This window comes from Mustelus asterias, chromosome 6 (assembly GCF_964213995.1).
Source record: "Mustelus asterias chromosome 6, sMusAst1.hap1.1, whole genome shotgun sequence".
Classification (NCBI taxonomy): Eukaryota; Metazoa; Chordata; class Chondrichthyes; order Carcharhiniformes; family Triakidae; genus Mustelus; species Mustelus asterias.
The window spans coordinates 70,126,143-70,145,330 of record NC_135806.1 but is presented as its reverse complement, the minus strand read 5'-3'; the positions used below and the strand labels follow the sequence as shown (position 1 = coordinate 70,145,330).

The 19,188-nt window shown below is 41.4% G+C and overlaps 1 protein-coding gene across 3 annotated transcripts in view; it reads left to right on the top strand.

The window, feature by feature from the left end:
- vps13a (vacuolar protein sorting 13 homolog A) overlaps window positions 1-19,188 on the top strand; it is a 434,277-nt gene that overhangs the window by 209,106 nt on the left and 205,983 nt on the right. For all 3 annotated transcript variants that reach the window (XM_078214517.1, XM_078214516.1, XM_078214518.1), the window contains exons 31-35: window positions 5,139-5,242; window positions 12,573-12,740; window positions 12,888-13,183; window positions 15,428-15,575; window positions 18,480-18,612. In XM_078214517.1, coding sequence (XP_078070643.1) covers window positions 5,139-5,242; window positions 12,573-12,740; window positions 12,888-13,183; window positions 15,428-15,575; window positions 18,480-18,612 — 849 coding nt within the window. The remainder of the gene's footprint in view (window positions 1-5,138; window positions 5,243-12,572; window positions 12,741-12,887; window positions 13,184-15,427; window positions 15,576-18,479; window positions 18,613-19,188) is intronic.

Below are 19,188 nucleotides of genomic sequence, written 5' to 3'. Positions count from 1 at the left end.
ATACAGGCTGATAGGCTGGAGGAGGCAGATGTTCTGAGGGAAGATGTATTAGCAATTTTGAAAAACCTGAGGGTCGATAAGTCCCCTGGGCAAGATGGGGATATATCCTAGGATTCTTTGGGAGGCAAGGGATGAGATTGCAGAGCCTTTGGCTTTGATCTTTGGGTCCTCAGTGTCCACGGGGATAGTGCCAGAGGACTGGAGAGTGGCAAATGTTGTTCCTCTGTTCAAGAAAGAAAATAGGAATGACCCTGGTAATTATAGGCTGGTTAGTCTTACTTCGGTGGTCGGTAAGTTAATGGAAAACGTCCTGAGGGATAGGCTTTATGACTATTTAGAAAGATGCAGCTTAATCCGGGATAGTCAACACGGATTCGTGAGGGGTAAGTCTTGCCTCACAAATTTGATTGAATTCTTTGAGGAGGTAACTAAGTGTGTAGATGAAGATAGAGCAGTTGATGTCGTATACATGGATTTTAGTAAGGCGTTTGATAAGGTCCCCCATGGTCGGCTCATGAAGAAAGTAAGGTGGTGTGGGATAGAGGGAAATTTGGCCGATTGGATAAGTAACTAGCTATCTCATAGAAGACAGAGGGTGGTGGTGGATGGAAAATTTTCAGACTGGAGGCCAGTTACCACGGTGTACCACAGGGATCAGTGCTGGGCCCTCTGCTATTTGTGATTTTTATCAATGACTTGGAGGAGGGGGCTGAAGGGTGGGTCAGTAAATTTGCTGATGACACCAAGATTGGTGGAGTAATGGATGAGGTGGAGGGCTGTTGTAGGCTGCAAAGAGACATTGATCGGATGCAGGGCTGGGCCGAAAAATGGCAGATGGAGTTTAACCCTGATACGTGCGAGGTGATTCATTTTGGGAGGACAAATTTAAATGCGGATTACAGGGTCAACGGCAGGGTTCTGAGGAATGTGGAGGAACAGAGAGATCTTGGGGTTCATATCCACAGATCTCTGAAGGTTGCCACTCAAGTGGATAGAGCCGTGAAGAAGGCCTATAGTGTGTTAGCGTTTATTGACAGGGGGTTTGAGTTTAAGAGCCGTGGGGTTATGCTGCAACTGTACAGGACCTTGGTGAGATCACATTTGGAATATTGTGTGCAGTTCTGGTCACCTCACTATAAGAAGGATGTGGAAGCATTGGAAAGAGTGCAAAGGAGATTTTCCAGGATGCTGCCTGGTTTGGAGGGTAAGTCTTATGAGGAAAGGTTGAAGGAGCTAGGGCTTTTCTCTTTAGAGCGGAGGAGGATGAGAGGCGACTTAATAGAGGTTTATAAGATGATGAGGGGGATAGATAGAGTGGACGTTCAGAGACTATTTCCTCGGGCAGATGTAGCTGTTACTGGGGGGCATAACTATAAGGTTCATGGAGAGAGATATAGGAGGGATGTCCGAGGTAGGTTCTTTACTCAGAGAGTGGTTGGGGTGTGGAATGGACTGCCTGCCTGTGATAGTGGAGTCGGACACTTTAGAAACTTTCAAGTGGTTATTGGATAGGCACATGGAGCACACCAGAATGATGGGGAGTGGGATAGCTTGATCTTGGTTTCGGACAAAGCTCGGCACAACATCGAGGGCCGAAGGGCCTGTACTGTGCTGTGCTGTTCTATGTTCTTAAGGAGATGTGAGGAGAGATGCTGAAGCACATCCATACAAACCATCAAGGAATTTAATCGAGTCTGAGAAAGGCAGGTGAAGTGGTACACTGGCCAAACATGTGTAATGAAATTAAAGAGCACGTTGGCTGGTGCAGTGGTACCAAGCTAAACAAACTAGAGAGCCATTGATGACACGTGACATCCCAGACAGGCCATGAATAAAACTGGGAGTAGACTTCTTCACCTATGGCAGGAACTGACTAACTTGTCATCGTAGGCCACTATTCTAAGTACTGGGAGTTGTATCAGTTGGCTTCAATGATGACAAGACAAATAATGGAATGCCAGAAAGAATTCCAGATATTGTGATTAATGACAATGGTTTTCAATTCACAAGTGAAGAATTCAGCCACTTTATAAAGATTTGGAAAATTCAATACTGGCATCATCTCCACACTGTCCCTAATTGAATGAAAAAAGCTGAAGCACCAGTGAATGGAATCATCAAAATGTTGAGCAAATCTAGATCAAGGGCCGCATTCTCTGCCTTTGCCTATGGCTCAGATTCTCCCGTCTCGCTGCTGTGAATGGAAATTTGGCTGAGAACCAAATTCTCCATTCTCACTGACAGTAGGACATGCAAGATTGGAGAATTCTCGACCAGATGTTTGCAAGGCAATCCTTGAATGGAGAAATAGACCTATTGAAGGCGTGGAATGCAGTTCAGTATAAAGGCTAATGTCATGCTGCATACTCTTCCAACAGTAAAAATGCTGATGTAAGCAGTAGCAATGGATGTAAATGGAAAAATCAGCAGCCAAATTTAGTTTTGACAAGACTGCCAAACCATTTCCAGAAGTGAGCACTGTAGAGCCAATCAGAGTACAATCCTTCAATGTTCTCAACAGTAGTCAACCCATGTGGCAAGTTGGGATATGTGGACATGCATAGAAAGGTTATCACCTTAATTGTATAGGGTGGAAGTGCAGGACCAAATATATCACTGCAATTGTCTGTGCTATGTTCCCACCACTTGATTAGCCTGTTGTTATTAGTTTATTCGTCCCCTTTTTTGAACAGAATATGAACATTTGCAATCTTCCAATCCTCTGGAATCACTCCATTATTCATGGGGATTTGAAAGATTGCGGTCAGAGGTTTTGTTGTCTCCATCTTGACTTTCCTTCAACGAGGTGGTTTGTTGATTAGGAGTTTAATACCTCATTTACATCTATTTTTATCCATCCAATATATATCTCTGCTTCTCTCTACTCCTCTACTCAGGATTTGTTTTTGTGAAGAAAGATATAGGCCGGGTGAGAGGTGGACCATGGAAAGATCCGTTGACCTCGGGCAGGATTTTACAGTTTCAGGACTTACAAGGCCGTAAAATTCTGTCAGTAGGGTACTAATTTAATGCTTTGATCTAGCACTTTGCTTCCACAGAATGATCCACTTTTTTTGTGTCCCTAATCTGCCCCATCATTCCTTTAACTCTTTTAAAAACTTTTTGTTTTGGGGATAATATTTTGGAACAGAATTGGGAAGGTGTCTTAGGATGAGCTGAGTGGGTGGAGAACCCTGAAAGTTGAAAAATTGTGTTTTAACTGAGTACACAAGGAGCAGAGTCTTGAGACCTGGGAAGTCCTGATGGTTGGGTGTATCGAATGCTAGGGTAAGCATTTATGAAATGCAAGACCAATAGACTGGAAAGGGAAGTTGTGTTCTTGAAGCTTTGGGAGTGATGTGTTACGGTCACTTTGGTTTTAGATACCCATTACTCTTAATAACTTACTGGATTTGCATATTTATTGTGCAGAAAACTTACCTCAGAAAGTTAAGTCCAATAATCAGGATGTAATGATTGTTAATGAAAAACCAATGAAATCTCTCCCCCCCCCCCCCCCCCCCCCAGAAGTGGAACAATGAAAACTATGGACCCTCCTTCCTTCTGGTAGCAAATTGTTCTTTGAGACTTTAATTTTTTGTAATTTAAAATATTTTTCTCACCTTTTTGTTTCATTTTCTCTCCCAATCCTTTCTCTCTTTCGCTTTTTCTTTTTCTTTCTCTTTTTCTTTTTGTTCTTTTCTTTCCCTTTTTTCTTTCTTTCATTTTGTAGTCACTTCAATCTTACCCATCTTTTTCAGTCATTTAATTCTCGATTTATCAATCACCTTGGTTACTGAAGTAGACTGTTGGCATCTGTGACCTTAGTGAACATTGGGACCGTGTTTCCCTTTCCATAATGTTAACTGCTTGCACATCCGCACAAGTTATGGTGCAAAAGGTTTGTGTTCTGAAGGCTCTAGCATAAGGGCAAACAAATTGTGCATGCCATGGGAAGTTGCATTCAAGTAGTGCTTCCTGTGCTTCTTTAATCTTGCACTTGAATGTCAGGATAGATTGTGTGCTCAACTCTTGCAATGAGACTTGAACCTTTAATCTTTTGATTCAGCATCCAGCTCTCCTGCCACTGAATAAAGATACATAGTTAAAACATGGATGAGAATAAACTTGACTAATTTTGAAAATGAGTTTAAAATTTGCGACCAGTATTATGCCATGTATTCATTAGATTGATCAATGTTTCAGTAGTCTTTAAGATTGTATGACAATGGTTGAGAAATAGAGCAGGGATTCTTCCCAGTATCATTATATTTCCTGCAGCCTTCTCAAACCAACTACAGATAGCTCTTTCTTCGCAAGCATGCCTGGCAACTACTTTTTACAAGCAATATCCCACCTGTTGCTTCATTTCAAAGTATCTAGTTATATGGGAAATTCATTGAGACAATTCCAAGTGCTTTTAGATATAATTTTCAATGTTAAAGTATTCAATTTATTCTCTGTTAAAGACATACAATATTTTTTGTGGGAGCTTTTTAGAGTCCTTTCTAGAGTTTAGAGCTTTAGTCACAGGAAGATAAAAGTAAGTTAATTCAGGGAACGAAGACTTCAGAGCATAAATAAACACACAAATTAAAGCAAGATACTGTGGATGCTGGAAATCTGAAAATACAAACAGAAAATGCTGGAAAACATTTAGCAGCTCTGGCAACATCTGTGGAGGGAGAAACAGTTGACGTTTCAACTCTGTATGACTCTTCAAAGCTGAAGAAGAGTCATACGGACTCAAACCGCTAAATCTGTTACTCTCTCCACAGATGCTGCCAGACCTGGGTTTTTCCAGCAGTTGTGTGTTTATTATCAAAACCCATGTAATTTATAATGATCATTCCTTGTAGAACAAATACAAGATGGGAATTGGAAGGGGGAAGAATCATTGTATGATTAAATTTTGATTTTGATGTAAAACAATAGTTGATCATAGATGGTAATAGGTCAAATTAAAATTTAAGGAGATACCACAACTTTTGTATATGGGCAGAATAAATAGAGGACGAAGTAGCAAATATGTAGGATAGGGTTTTCGATTTCGTACAGGCTATGGTGACTACCAGCTACTTTGGTGCTTTGATTCTTTGTATGTCAAATTTCATTATTCATATTTTATATTTGGATAGGCCTTGATGTTGAGGTGGTTTTGAAGAAGGCTTTATCAGAAGTGACAGCTAAGCTGAAGAATATTGTAGTTTTGGATTCCCATGAAGATTCAATATTCAAGAAGGTATTTCTAAAAATTCTGCATTAAAACACAATACGTTTTCATCCATCTTCTGCATTATTGGGATGTCTGGAAGCTGGGTTAATCATGCAGTAGTCCATCATTAACCATTCCTTCTCTTAATAAACTTTTATGAGAAAACAGTATTTGCCTACACATTTCCTTCCATATTTGTACACTAAATTCTCACTTAACATTGACTCATTCAACATTTCACTTTAATGTAGTTAATGAAGTGATAACAATATATCCATGTAACAATGTCTGTGGCCTACCAGCTCATATGATCTTTCCCACAACACTCTTGCTCTTATCACTTGTCCCTCTTTCTCTTGCTGCCCTTCTTGCCTCTATCCAGTCTTGCCTCTGCCCAGCTTTGCTCTTTGGTCTTGCTTCTGCTTGGCCTTGCATCCCAGTGTTGCCTCTGAGCCTTGCCTCCGTTATTGCCTCCTAATCTCACCTCTCTCCCTGGCCTCTGCTCTTATCTTAGTCCCTGGGGTCTGTTGTTACTGCTGCAATCCTGCCCCCTGCTGCTGGCTTCGCTTCTGGATCTGTGACTGAATTTGCTCCATTGAGGTAGTCAAGACTTCAGCTGCTACCTGCAACTTGTGCCACTAGATGGAGTGTAGTCAATCTAAAAGTATTATTATGTGGATTGTAATTTTTTAAAAACCTTTTACATTGTACAGTAATGTATTTCTTTTATATTTAGTATATTTTATTTTGCAAATTATTTTAGCTAGGAAAGAACTTATATGTTGCACAGATATGGTACAATATTTCAATTTGGAACTCCAGGAGTTCTTTATTCCTGTTTGGTGCACGAGTGGTAAGGGAATTGTAGCTGAACCATGGCTTACAAAGGAAATTAAAGATAGTATCAGATTCAAGGAAGAAGCATACAAATTGGCAAGAAAAAGCAATAGGCCTGAGGATTGTGAGCAGTTTAAAATTCAGCAAAGGAGGACCAAGGGATTGATTAAGAAGGATTGATTAAAAATAAAGTATGAAAGTAAGCTAGCGGGGAACATAAAAACTGACTAAAAGTTTCTATAGGTATGTAAAGAGAAAAAGACTGACAAAAATGAATGTAGGCCACTTATAGTCAGAAACAGGAGAATTCATAATGGGGAATAAAGAAATGGCCAAAAATTAAATTTGTACTTTGTTCATTTCTTCCTTTGTGAAGCTAAAACAATGTACCAGAAGTTCTGAGAGGAGCTGAAAGAAATCAGCATTAGTAGAGAAATAGTTTTGGGGAAATTGATGGGATCGAAGGTGGATAAATCTCCAGGTCCTGATAATCTTCATCCCAGAGTACTTGAGGAAGTGGCCCTGGAAATGGTAGATCCATTGGTGGTTATTTTCCAAAATTCTTTGGACTCTGCAATGGTTTCTACAGATTGGAGGGTAGCTAATGTGAGCCCACTATTCAAAAAGGGAGATGGAGAGAAAACAGGGAACTATAGACCAGTGAGCCTAATGTCGGTACTGGGGAAGTTGCAAGAGTCCATTACAAAGGGTTTCATAATGCAGCATTTGGAAGGCAGTGGTAAAATCAGACAAAGTCAGCATGGTTTACAAAAGGGAAAGCATGCTTGATGAATCTATTGGAATTCTTTGAGGATGTAACTAGTAGAGTTGACCGAGGAGAACCAGTGGATGTGGTTTATTTAGACTTTCAGAAGGCTTTTGACAAGGTCTCACGTAACAGAATACTGTGTAAAGTTAAAGCACATGGGATTGCAGGTAATACCTAAGGTAAATAGAAAGCTGGTTAGCAGATAGAAAGCAAAGAGTTGACATAAATGGATCTTTTTCTGATTGGCAGTCAGTGACGAGGTCTGCAGGGATCTGTGCTAGGACCCCAACTGTTCACATTATGTATTAATGATTTGGAAGAGGGAACAGAATGTATTATCTCCAAATTTGCAGACGATACAAAGTTGGGTGGGAGGGTGAGCTGTGAGGAGGATGCAAAATTGCTTCAGTATAATTTGAACAGGCTGTGTGTATGGGCATCTGCATGGCAGATGCAGTATAATGTGGATAAATGTCAGGTTATCCACTTGGGTAGCAATAATAAGACAGATCATTACTTGAAAATGGGTGTAAATTGAGAGAGGTGGATACTCAGCGAGACCTTGGTGTCCTCGCGCATCAGTCGCTGAAAGTAAGCATGCAGGTACAGCAGGCAGTAAAGAAGGCAAATAGCATGTTGGCCTTCATAGTGAGATGATTTGACTATAGGCATAGGGATGTTTTGCTGCAATTATATAAGGTGTTGGCGAGGCCACATCTGGAGTATTGTGTGCAGTTTTGGTGTCCATATCGGAGGAAGGATCTCCTTGCTATAGAGGGAGTACAGCAAAGGTTTGACAGGCTGATTCCTCGGATGGCAGGTCTGTCATATGAGGATAGGCTAAATCAGTTAGGATTATATTTACTGGAGTTTAGAAGAGTGAGAGGGGATCTCATAGAAACTTATAAAATTCAGAATGTTCCTAATGGTGGGAGAGTCCAGAACTTGGGGTCACAGTTTGAGGGTAAGGGTTAAGCCTTTTAGAACTGAGGTGAGGAAAAGTTTCTTCACCCAGAGTGAATATGTGGAATTCACTACCATAGAAAGTAGTTGAGGTCAAAATGTCTGATTTCAAGAAGAAATTAGATATAGCTCTTGGGGCTTAAGGGATATGAGGGGATCAGGATATTGAATGCGATGATCAGACATGATCAAAATGAATGGCGGAGCAGGCTCAAAGAGCCAAAAGCCTACTGTTTTAAAAAAAAAACTTGCCTCTCTCATCTGCTTTGAACTGTCCCCCCTCCCCCCTCACCTTAAGTGCATGCCCCTAGTATTAGACATTTCAACTCGAGGAAAATGATTCTGACTGTCAACCCTATCTGTGCCCCTCATAATTTTATAAAATTCTAGACGGCCTCCGTCATTCCAAAGAAAACAACACTTGTTTGTCCAGCCTCTCCTTAGAGCTCATACCCTCTAATCCAGGCAGCATCCTGGTAAACCTCTTCTGCACCCTCTCCAAAGCCTCCACATCCTTCCTGTAATGCGGCGATTACAATTGAATGCAATATATGCGGCCTAATCAAAGTTTTATAAAGCTGTAACATTACATCCTGACTCTTGTACTCAGTGCCTCAACCAATAAAGGCAAACATGTCATAAACCTTCTTTACCACCCTATCTACTTATGTGCCCACTTTTAGGGATCTATGAACTTGAACCCCAAAATCCCTCTATACATCAATGCTTTTCAGGGTCCTGCTATTAATTGTATACTGACCCTTAACATTTGATCTCCCAAAGTGCAGCATCTCTCACTTGCCCGGATTAAACTCCATCTGCCATATCTCCGCCCATATATGCAGCTGACCTGTATCCTTTGACAACTTTCTACACTATCCACAATGCCACCTATCTTTGTGTCATCTGCAAACTGACTAACCTACCCACTGACATTTTCATTCAAGTCATTTATATATATCACAAACAGCAGAGGTCCCAGTACAGATCCCTGCAGAACACCATTGGTCACAGACCTCCAGCCAGAAAAACACCCTTCCACCACTACTATCTGACTTCTATGGGCAAGTCAATTCTGAATCCAAGCAGCCAAGTCACCGTGGATCCCATGCATCTTAATCTTCTGGATGAGTCTACCATGAAGGATCTTGTCGAAAGCCTTACTAAAATGCATGTACACAACATCCACTGCTCCCCTCCCCCCTCATTGATCACCTTCGTCACCTCCTCAAAAAAAATCAATCAAGTTAGTAAGACATGACATGCCCCGCGCAAAGCCATGCTGACTTTCCCTAATTAGGTCATACTTTTCCAAATGCGTGTAAATCCTATACCTAAGAATCCTCTCCAATAGCTTCCCAACCACTGATGAGACTCACTGGTCTATAATTTCCTGGATTATGCCTTTTTGAACAGAGGAACAACATTAGCTACATGCCAGTCCCCCGGGACCTGTCCAGTAGTTAGCGAGGATACAAAGATCTTTGTCAGGGCCCCAGCAATCTCCTCTCTTGCACCTCTCAACCTGGGGTAGACCGCATCAGGCCCTGGGGATTTATCTACCTTAATGCTCTTCAAGAGATCCAACACCACTTCTTTCTTGATCTCAAAATGCCCCAGCAAATTAGCATGCTTCACACTAATCTCAATATCCTCTAAGTCCTTCTCCTTGATGAATACCAACGCTAAGTATTCATTTAGGTTCTCGCCCACATCCTCTGCTTCCAAGCACAAGTTCCCTCCTTTATGCTTGATTGGTCCTACCCTCTCCCTAGTTATCCTCTTGTTTCAATTGTATCTATAAAATGCCTAGGGATTCTCTGTAACCCTACTTGCCAAGGTCATTTCGTGGCCCCCTCATTGCTCTCCTAATTCCCTGTTTGAGTTCTTTCCTGCTTTCTTTATATTGCTCATGGGCCTTGTCCAATTTTAGCTTCCTAAACCTTACATATGCTGCTTTTTTCCTTTTAATTATATTCACAACCGCCCTAGTTATCCAAGGGCCCCTTACCTTATCATCTTTGTCCTTCCTCCTTACCGTAACATGCTGGACCTGAACTCTGATCAATAGCTCTTTAAACAACTCCCACATGTCAAATGTGGACTTGCCCAATACCAGCTGCTCCAAATTAACTCTCCCTCGCTCCTGCCGAATTCTGTCGTAAGTTGCCCTCCCCCAATTTTGTACCTTCCCACAAGGTGCTGACTTATCCTTATTCATAGCTATCTTAAAACTTAGGGAGTGGAGATCACTGTTTCCAAGATGCTCTCCTACTGAAAGGTCAGTCACCTGGCCAGGCTCATTTGCCAGTACAAGGTCCAGTATGACCCCTCCTCTAGTTGGACTAACCATATACTGCTTCAAGAAACCCTCCTGTATACAACTAACAAATTCTGACCCATCTATGCCTCTTGCTCTAAGGAAGTCTTAGTCAATATTGGGGAAAGTAAAGTCGTCCACTATGACAAACCTGTTGTTCTTGCATCTTTCCATAATCTGCCTACATATTTGTTCTTCAATGTCCTGGTGGTTGTTGGGAGGTCTATAGTATAATCCCATCAGTGTGATTGCACCCTTCTTATTTTTGAGTTCTACCCAGATTGCCTCAGTGATGAGCCCACCAGTATGTCCTCTGAGTGCAGCTGTGATATACTCCCTGACTAGTAATGTGACTCCTCCACCTCTTACCTCCCTGTCTCTATCTTGTCTAAAACATCGAAACCCTGGAATGTTGAGCAACGAGGGCGGCACGGTAGCACAGTGGTTAGTACTGCTGCTTCACAGCTCCAGGGACCTGGGTTCGATTCCCGGCTTGGGTCAATGTCTGTGTGGAGTTTGCACATTCTCCTCGTGTCTGCGTGGGTTTCCTCTGGGTGCTCCGGTTTCCTCCCACAGTCCAAAGATGTGCGGGTTAGGGCCATGCTAAAATTGCCCTTGGTGTCCTGGGATGCGTAGGTTGGCGGGATTAGTGGGTAAATGTGTAGGGGTAGGGCCTGGGTGGGATTGTGGTTGGTGCAGACTCGATGGGCTGAATGGCCTCTTTCTGTGCTGTAGGGTTTCTAAGCTTGCTTCTAAGCTTTCTAAGCTGTCCCCCCCCCCCCCCTCAAACAAGTCCTGTAATGGCCACAACATCATAGTCCCATGTACTGATCCAGGCTCTAAGCTCATCTGCCTTACCCATAATACTTCTTGCGTTGAAATAAACACTTCAACCCATCAGTCCCATTGTGTTTATTAACATGTCCCTGCCTGTCCTTCCTTTCAGACTTGCTGGTTCTAACATCTACCTTCCCCTCAGTCCCCCCACTTGCTGGCCTGCTGCTCTGGTTCCCAGGCCCCTGCCACTCTAGTTTTAATCCTCCCGAGTAGCATTAGCGAACCTCCCTGCAACAATATTGGTTCCTCTCCAGTTTTGGTGCAACCTGTCCCTCTTGTATAGGTCACCCCTGACCCAGAAGAGGTCCCAATGATCCAAGGACCTGAAATCTTGCCCCCTGCACCAGCTCCTTAGCAACGCATTCATCTTACTATTCCTTGCCTCACTAGCACGTGGCACTGGTGCTAATCCCGCGATTACTACCCTCAAGGTTCTGCTTTTCAGTCTCTTCCCTAATTCCCTATGCTCACTTTGCAGGACCTCATCTCTCTTTCTACCTATGTCATTGGTACAATTTCATGCAACCGCTCAGAAACTTGATTTGATTTATTATTGTTACATGTATTAACATACAGTGAAAAGTATTGTTTCTTGCATGCTACACAGACAAAGCATACCGTTCATAGTGAAGGAAACAAGAGAGTGCAGAATGTAGTGTTATAGTCATAGCTAGGGTTCAGAGAAAGATCAAGTCTGACAGCAGCAGGGAAGAAGCTGTTCTTGAGGCGGTTGGTGCATCACCTCAGACTTTTGTATCTTTTTTCCGAAGGAAGAAGGTGGAAGAGAGCATGTCCGGGGTGCGTGAGACGTCCTTGACCCTGGCGCCAGGGGCAGCGTCCCATCCTGGAGTTTCAAATGCAGCCACAGAACGCCTCTTTGTGCCCCTAATTACTGACTCTCCTACCACTATCGCTTGCTTGGACTTTGCCCGAACCTGCTCTACAGCAGAGCCAGTTGTGGTGTCACAGGCTTGGCTGCAGCTGTAATGCTCCCCTGAGAGGCTATCCTTCCGAACAGTATCCAAAATGGTATGCCTGTTAGAAAGGGGAATAGCCACAGGAGACTCCTGCACTACATGCCTGCCTCTCCTGGAGGTCACCCATCTACTTGACTGAACCCATGGTGTGACCATCTCCCTGTATCTAATGTCTATCTCACACTCTGCCTCTTGTACGCTCCTCAGTGTGTCCAACTGCTGCTCCAACTGAACCACGCGGTCTGTGCTGAGCTGCAGCTGGTCACACTTTCTGCAGACATAATCATCAGGGACACTAGACTGCTCCCTGATCTCCCACATCTGGTAGGAGGAGCAAACCACTTTGCTAACTGCCATCTCTGCCCATTTTCAGTGGCGCTCGCCCCAAAACCAGAAAATCCCACACGTGGTCAACGGACCTTTGCATAGTCCGTCCCCCCGCCTGCTACAATTCCTGTGGCGGTCATGATGGGAAAATTCCCCTCAAGATCTCAATTTTCAAGAATACAGCCAGAACTTAAGTGAAGATTCCCTGTATGAAAGCCATATCTACCTTAACTAGGAGTAATATTTGGTCTTTTTAACATTTTATTTTCATCTTTTTGCAAATTTTTTAAAATTTGCTTTATTAAAATGTTAATTTTTATTTTAAAGGCTGTATCGATTGCTGGGGAAGAGGTCTTCAGCTTTAAAATGATCTCTCATGTGGATGCTACAGAAGGTGTTGCCTACACCAATATGGAAGTTGTGGATAGTTGCGTTAAATTGACAGTTGGCTGTATCCAGGTCATCTTTGTAAAGAAGTTTGTGTCATCATTATTGGTGAGGAAGTTTTACATTTATTTAAAAATGTTCAGAATTCAAATCATACCTTCAGGTGCTTAGTCAAAAGTTTGTGTTTTCATTGCAGGTTTGTTTCATGTCTGATATATTGCAGTTTTTATACTGTAGCAATGTTATATTTTTTAGGCTTTCTTAAATGTTTTCCAAGCTGCCAGAGAAGCTGTTACAGAGGCAACTGTCCAAGCAGCATCTGGAGTGAAGGACCTTGCAGAACGGAGCACCAGAATGGCACTTGACATTCACATCAATGCACCTGTTGTTGTTGTGCCTCAATCTCCTGTGTCTCAAAATGTTGTTGTTGCAGATTTTGGTTTTATCATTATTCGGAACAGTTTCTCAATGATTAAACAAAAAGATTCCAACAATGTACCACCTATAATTGACTCCATGAAAGTTTCATTACGAGAGCTTAAATTGTACAGGTATGGAAATATTATAGATTTTTCTGGCTAATATGACAATATAAATCATGCATTCATAATTGCTCTTTAATGCTTAAATATCATAACTTTAAATCTCCATAGTTTTTGTTTTGATATAAAAGAAAGGACTGAGTTGGTCCTCTAAGAGTCAGAATGGCAAATTAATAATGGAAAATATGGAAATAGTGGATTAATTGAGCAGATATTTAGCCTCTGTCTTCAATAAGGGATAATAGAAATAACATCCTGGAAATAATTATGAATCAGTAGATGAAAGAGACGGAAGAACTTAATTATAATCACCAGGGAAATTATTAGCACTAAAAGCTTACAAGTTCCTCGGTTCTGATTGGCTTCATTCTAACTCTTGGAAGAAGTGGCTGCCAAGATCGTAGATGCACTGGTTTCAATTTTCTAAAATTCCTTACATTATTTAAAGGTCCCATCTGATTGGAAAAAAGCAAATACGATTCTTCTATTCAAGAAAGGAACGATAGAATCATAGAATCCCTACTGTGCAGAAAGAGGCCATTTGGCCCATCGAGCCATCAATAATCCCCCGGGCCCTTTCCCCATAACCCTATGTATTTACACTGCTAATCCACCTGACACTAATGGGGAATTTAGCATGGCCAATCAACCTAACCTGCACATCTTTGGACTGTGGGAGGAAACCGGAGCACCCAGAAGAAACCCATGCAGACATGGGGAGATGTGCAGGAAATTGCAGGCCAGTTAGCCTAACATCTGTCATAGGGAAATTGCTGGGATCTATTATTAAAGAGGTTATAGTGGGGCCACTTAAAGTCCTAGTGCGATCAAGCAGAGGTTTTCTGAAAGGAGATCATGTTTAACTAATTTATTAGAGGAAATAACAAGCAATGTGGATAAAGGGGAACCTGTGGATGTGGCATACTTAGATTTTCAAAATGTGTTTGACAAGATGCCACCAAAGGTTACTACATAAAATAGGAACTCAGGGCGTAGGGAGTAACATATTAGCATGGATAGAGAATTGCTTATCTAACAGGCAACAGAGAGTTAGGATGGGTTGGCAATATGTGATGGGTGAAATGCCACAGGAATCCGTGCTGAGGCCCCAACTATTTACAATTTGTATCAATGACTTGGACGAAGGAACCAAATGTGTGATTGTTAAATTTGTGGATGACACAGAGATAGGAAAGTAAGTTATGAAAAGAACATAAAGAGAGGAATCTTACCAAAAAATGGCAGCGTTCCTGGTGCAAACCAGGTTTCTCTCCAGATCTTTCCACACTCTGCCTTAAAAGCACACATGGGTGTAATTCATGCTGTCATGTAGTGGGGTGGGGCTCAACACACTTGCAAAAGCCCACTTACACTGAGATCATAGGTCCCAAAGGCAGACCAAACAATGACACCCCCACCCCCAGCCGCCATGGAGGTCTCAGCTTCCCTGGCCAAGGAGCAGTGCCATGGGGCATTGCCAGGTCAATGCCTGGCCATTTCCATCTCCTCCGGGGACTATACGTACATTTACGCTCCCCACGTGGGATCCCCAAGTGGCAACATGTAGATGAGAAATGGGATATGGCCAAGGATTGAGCTCTGGGGGGAGGACACCAAAAGTAATGGTGTGGGAGCATGAAAAAAAACCATTGCAACTGATTCTCCGGCTATGTTTAGATAAATAAGAATGGAATCACATGATGTCTTGATATCTTTTATAAAGCCAATTTGTTTTCACTATTTTATATATACCTATTGAAGATCAAATGGATTTGTGGTATTTTTAATTTATTCTCTTATAAAAAGGCATATCTGATGTAAAAAAAAACATGGTAAGATAATATTTTAGTTAATGTTTCAGTTTTTTTTATATTCTACATATTTCATTTATAGCAAGTGGTGCTGTAACACTTAATTGACATTGCAGGTGGCACAGTGGCTAGCACTGCTGCCTCACAGTGCCAGGTACCCGGGTTCGATTCCCAGCTTGGGTCACTGTGCAGAGTCTGCACATTCTCCCCGTGTTTGCGTGAGTTTCCTCTGGGTGCTCCGGTTTCCTCCCACAGTCCGAAAGACGTGCTGGTTAGGTGCATTGGCATGCTAAATTCTCCCTCCGTGTACCCAAATAAGTGCCAGAGTGGGGCAACTAGCAGATTTTTCACATTGCAGTGTTATTGTAAGCCTACTTGTGACACTAGTAAATAAACTTTAAAACTTAAACATTTGAAATCAGGAATATTTTCATTTCACCAGGACAATATTTGAAGATGAAGCTTTTCGGTCTGAAATCTCATTGCTTCAGCCTGTTAATCTGGAAGTTGTTGTTGAACGTAATTTGGCCTCTACTTGGTACCATGAAGTTCCTGATGTCCAAATTCTTGGAATCCTAAAACCTCTGCATGTAAGTGCATCTTTTCAAAATTATGGTTCGAATTAGATTTCATAATGGCATAAAGCAAAAATGTTATCCCCAGTAATGTTTCAAAATATTGACCAACTCCATTCTCTTAAGTACTTTGTACGATTTGCTGTCTTAATTACAAACTTTGTTCCTACCCTCCCTCCACTTTCCGTTCTCAAGCTCCACAATTTCAAAGGTTATTTTTGAAGGTCATATATATATGATTCTAAATAATGTTACCAATCTATTTTCTAAACAGCTTTATATTGGGCCTATTCTTGGTGTTAGATAAAAGGGCAAAAGAGTAGCTATTGCCATTGTTAATATCAGTACTGGACAAGTCAGATCCCAGAGTCAAACCTGGGTTGATGAATCCTAACTTTTAATTATTTTTAAAAGTTGTGGAGGTCAGGTATTAAACAAATTCATAGGAGTTTACTGATGAACTTCTAATAAAAGAATAAAACATTTAGAATAATGATCTATATTACATGAGACAGCAAGATTTTAATACAAAGAACAGTAAATGAGTCAAATCGCTCCTCCTTCACACCAATTATATTTTTACAGATACAGACAACTTTGGAAAGATAACACAATTTACAATATCTATCTTACACTCTAGTATTCAGGGTAAGTATGCAGTATATTTCCACTGATGGGCAAATTGGTTGGATATCTAGCACCCCAAAATGAGTGACAAATGCCACCAAAACAGATTGCATGAATTTCCCATCAATAGCCCCCCCCCAAAAAAAAACACTTGTTATACCATGGGCCAATCAGATTTGAAGAAGCTTTGTATTTCTCACGAAGACTTCCAATCTCCATGCTCAAATAACTCATCTTGGTATCCTCTCCCAAGCATTGCTTCCACTCGGACACCTTCAACAAGGATCCAACTCCAGGATTTCATCCTCGCGTTTCGATGTTCCTTTTCCATGAATCAGCACATGCACTTAAGCTTCACCTTCCAAGCACACTTTCAGATATTCAACCAGCCAAACAGAACACCACTGTTCCAAAGGTCTGCAGTAAAGATTCACCAATCTTCGGCTGCTTCCTCTCATCTTCTGGGTTCTCTCAAGCCCACTTTGCTTCAAGTCTGAACCTATATTTTTCTCTTTAACTTGGAGCCAATTGTACTGCACATTTCTTTCACCTTAACAGGACCTGTTTCCGATTCCTTTCCTTATCCCTAAACTTGGACATAGGTCTGGGACCTCTTTCTGTCCCACTCCTTGTTTTGGGATTACCTTCTTGGTTTGATACCTTCTCCATGTCCTCCTTCCCTGTCCTGTTCATTGGGACACATTCTTTCAAATGACATAGTGGTATTTTCAATGGACTTAGTTCACCTGACCTCCAGTTTCATGTTGTTTATTTGTTAATGGGATGCGATGTCGTTGGCTGGGTCAGCGTTTATTGCCCATCCATGAGAGCATTTAAGAGTCAACCTCTGTGTATCTGTGATCAGACCAAGTAAGAAGTACAGATTTCCTTCCCTAAAGGACATTAGTGAACCAGATGGGTTTTTTATAGCAATCAACAATAGTTTCATGGCCATCATTAGATTTTTAATTCTAGATTTTTATTGAATTGGATAGGCTTCAGTTGTTTTCATTGGAGCATAAAAGACTGAAGGGTGACCTGATTTGAGGTGTACAAGATTAATGATGGGCATGGACGGATTGGATAGGGAGCAGCTGTTCCTCTTAGTTGAAGGGTCAGTCATGAGCAGACATAGGTTTAAGGTGAGGGGCAAGAGGTTGGGAGGGTGAGAAAAAATGTTTTTACCCAGAGAGTGGTGATAGTCTGGAATGCACTGCCTGGGAGGGTGGCAGAGGTGGGTTGCCTCACATCCTTTAAGAAGTACTTGGATGAGCACTTTGTGCATCATAACATTCAAGGCTATGGGTCAAGTACTGGTAGATGGGATTAGATGGGAATTCAGGTGTTTTTCACATGTCAGTGCAGACTCGATGGGCTAGAGGGCCTCTTCTGCACTCTATGATTCTGTGATTCTAATTCAAAAAGCATCATCTACCATGCTGGGATTTCAATGATTCTAATTCAAATAACACCATCTGCCAAGGAGGGATTCAAACCTGGGTCCCCAAAACATTCCCCCAAGTCTCTGCATTACAAGTCCAGTGACAATGCCACTATACTACTGCCTCCTCTTTTCCTTCTGCGCTAGCGTGCAGGACTATTTTCCAGACCTGAAGGAAAAAAACGAACTACACAGGTGTCTTGGGCCAGTTTCCGGCCTAGAGAGAAGAAAATCTACCAACTGCGCATGTACAGCCATTCTTCGACTGGCACATGTACAGGAATCCTGAAAATGGAAAAAGCACAAACTGCGCATGTGTAGCCATTCTGTGGCCATCCCATGTGCAGAAAACCTGAGGTCCACTGGGAACTGGAGTTTCCAGCCTCCAACTACCAATTTAAGGTATTGGGGATTTGTCACACTGCACTCTAATTGCTTTCTTAAAGAAATAAAAAATGCTCCCATTATTTGGAATACAAAGTACAATGTATTGTGTGGAGATTTATTTTTACCATGAACTTCACCAATAATTTATTAAAATTGGCTATGATCATATGAGAAAGCTATCTTAACACCCATTTGATCAAATTGTTCACTAGCAGTTTAAAAAGTCATAATGGTTGTTCAGATGTCATTGTGTATTAATTTTATTCTGAGTTTGAGACTTGAGTGAACAAGAAATCATACTACCACTCTCATCCATGTTTTATTCAACTGATGTAGAGGTATTTTTGCTTTCAAAGTATGTATTCATAAACTAATTGCACTTTTAAGTTGTTTGCACACAAATAGTGTTGATTAATTTTAAGCAACAAATATTATTCACTTGTATTAACTTGATGCTTTTGTAGGTTGTGCTCAGCCAAGATGATCTGATCATTATATTGAAAACTCTAAATGAAAATTTGGGTGATAATTCAGTTGAAGCTGCACCTGTACAAATTGATGAGGGGAACAGTTCAGAACCTTCACAAATTTCTGCAGGTTTGTTTTCTTTTGGTGTTGATTTTTAAATTATTAGTTTATTATCTCATGGTTCGAACAGAGCAGATAAAAATTGATTTTCAGTAAAGCAGATTATATTTTAATTACATTGTTTAAAAACTGGATAATTATATGGCCTTTCGAAGTGTGGACAATTAATTTTCCACTGTCTTCCCTCTCTAACCTTGGCCTCCTACATTGTTCAAATGAAACTCATCATAAGTTTGAGGAACAGTACCTCATCTCCTGACCAGGTACTTTACAGCATTCTGGTCTTGATTCTGAGCACAACAGTTTGAAATAGTCACTTCTATTATGTCCGCATTTCGTTTCATTTTTCTTCCCCTTTTGGTTTTCAGATGGTAACTGTTCATGTTTCTGATATTCGCATCTCCTAGAGATGCATTTTTTTTATTGATTATAAATACATACATATGAGGAGTAGGCCATTCAGCCCATCAAACCTGTTCTGCCTTTTGATAAGATCATGGCCCTTTTTCTTTTGTTTGCCTTGTAACATCAACTCTTGGTCACTTCAGTTCTCCTACCTTCCACCCTATCACAGACCTTCCCTTC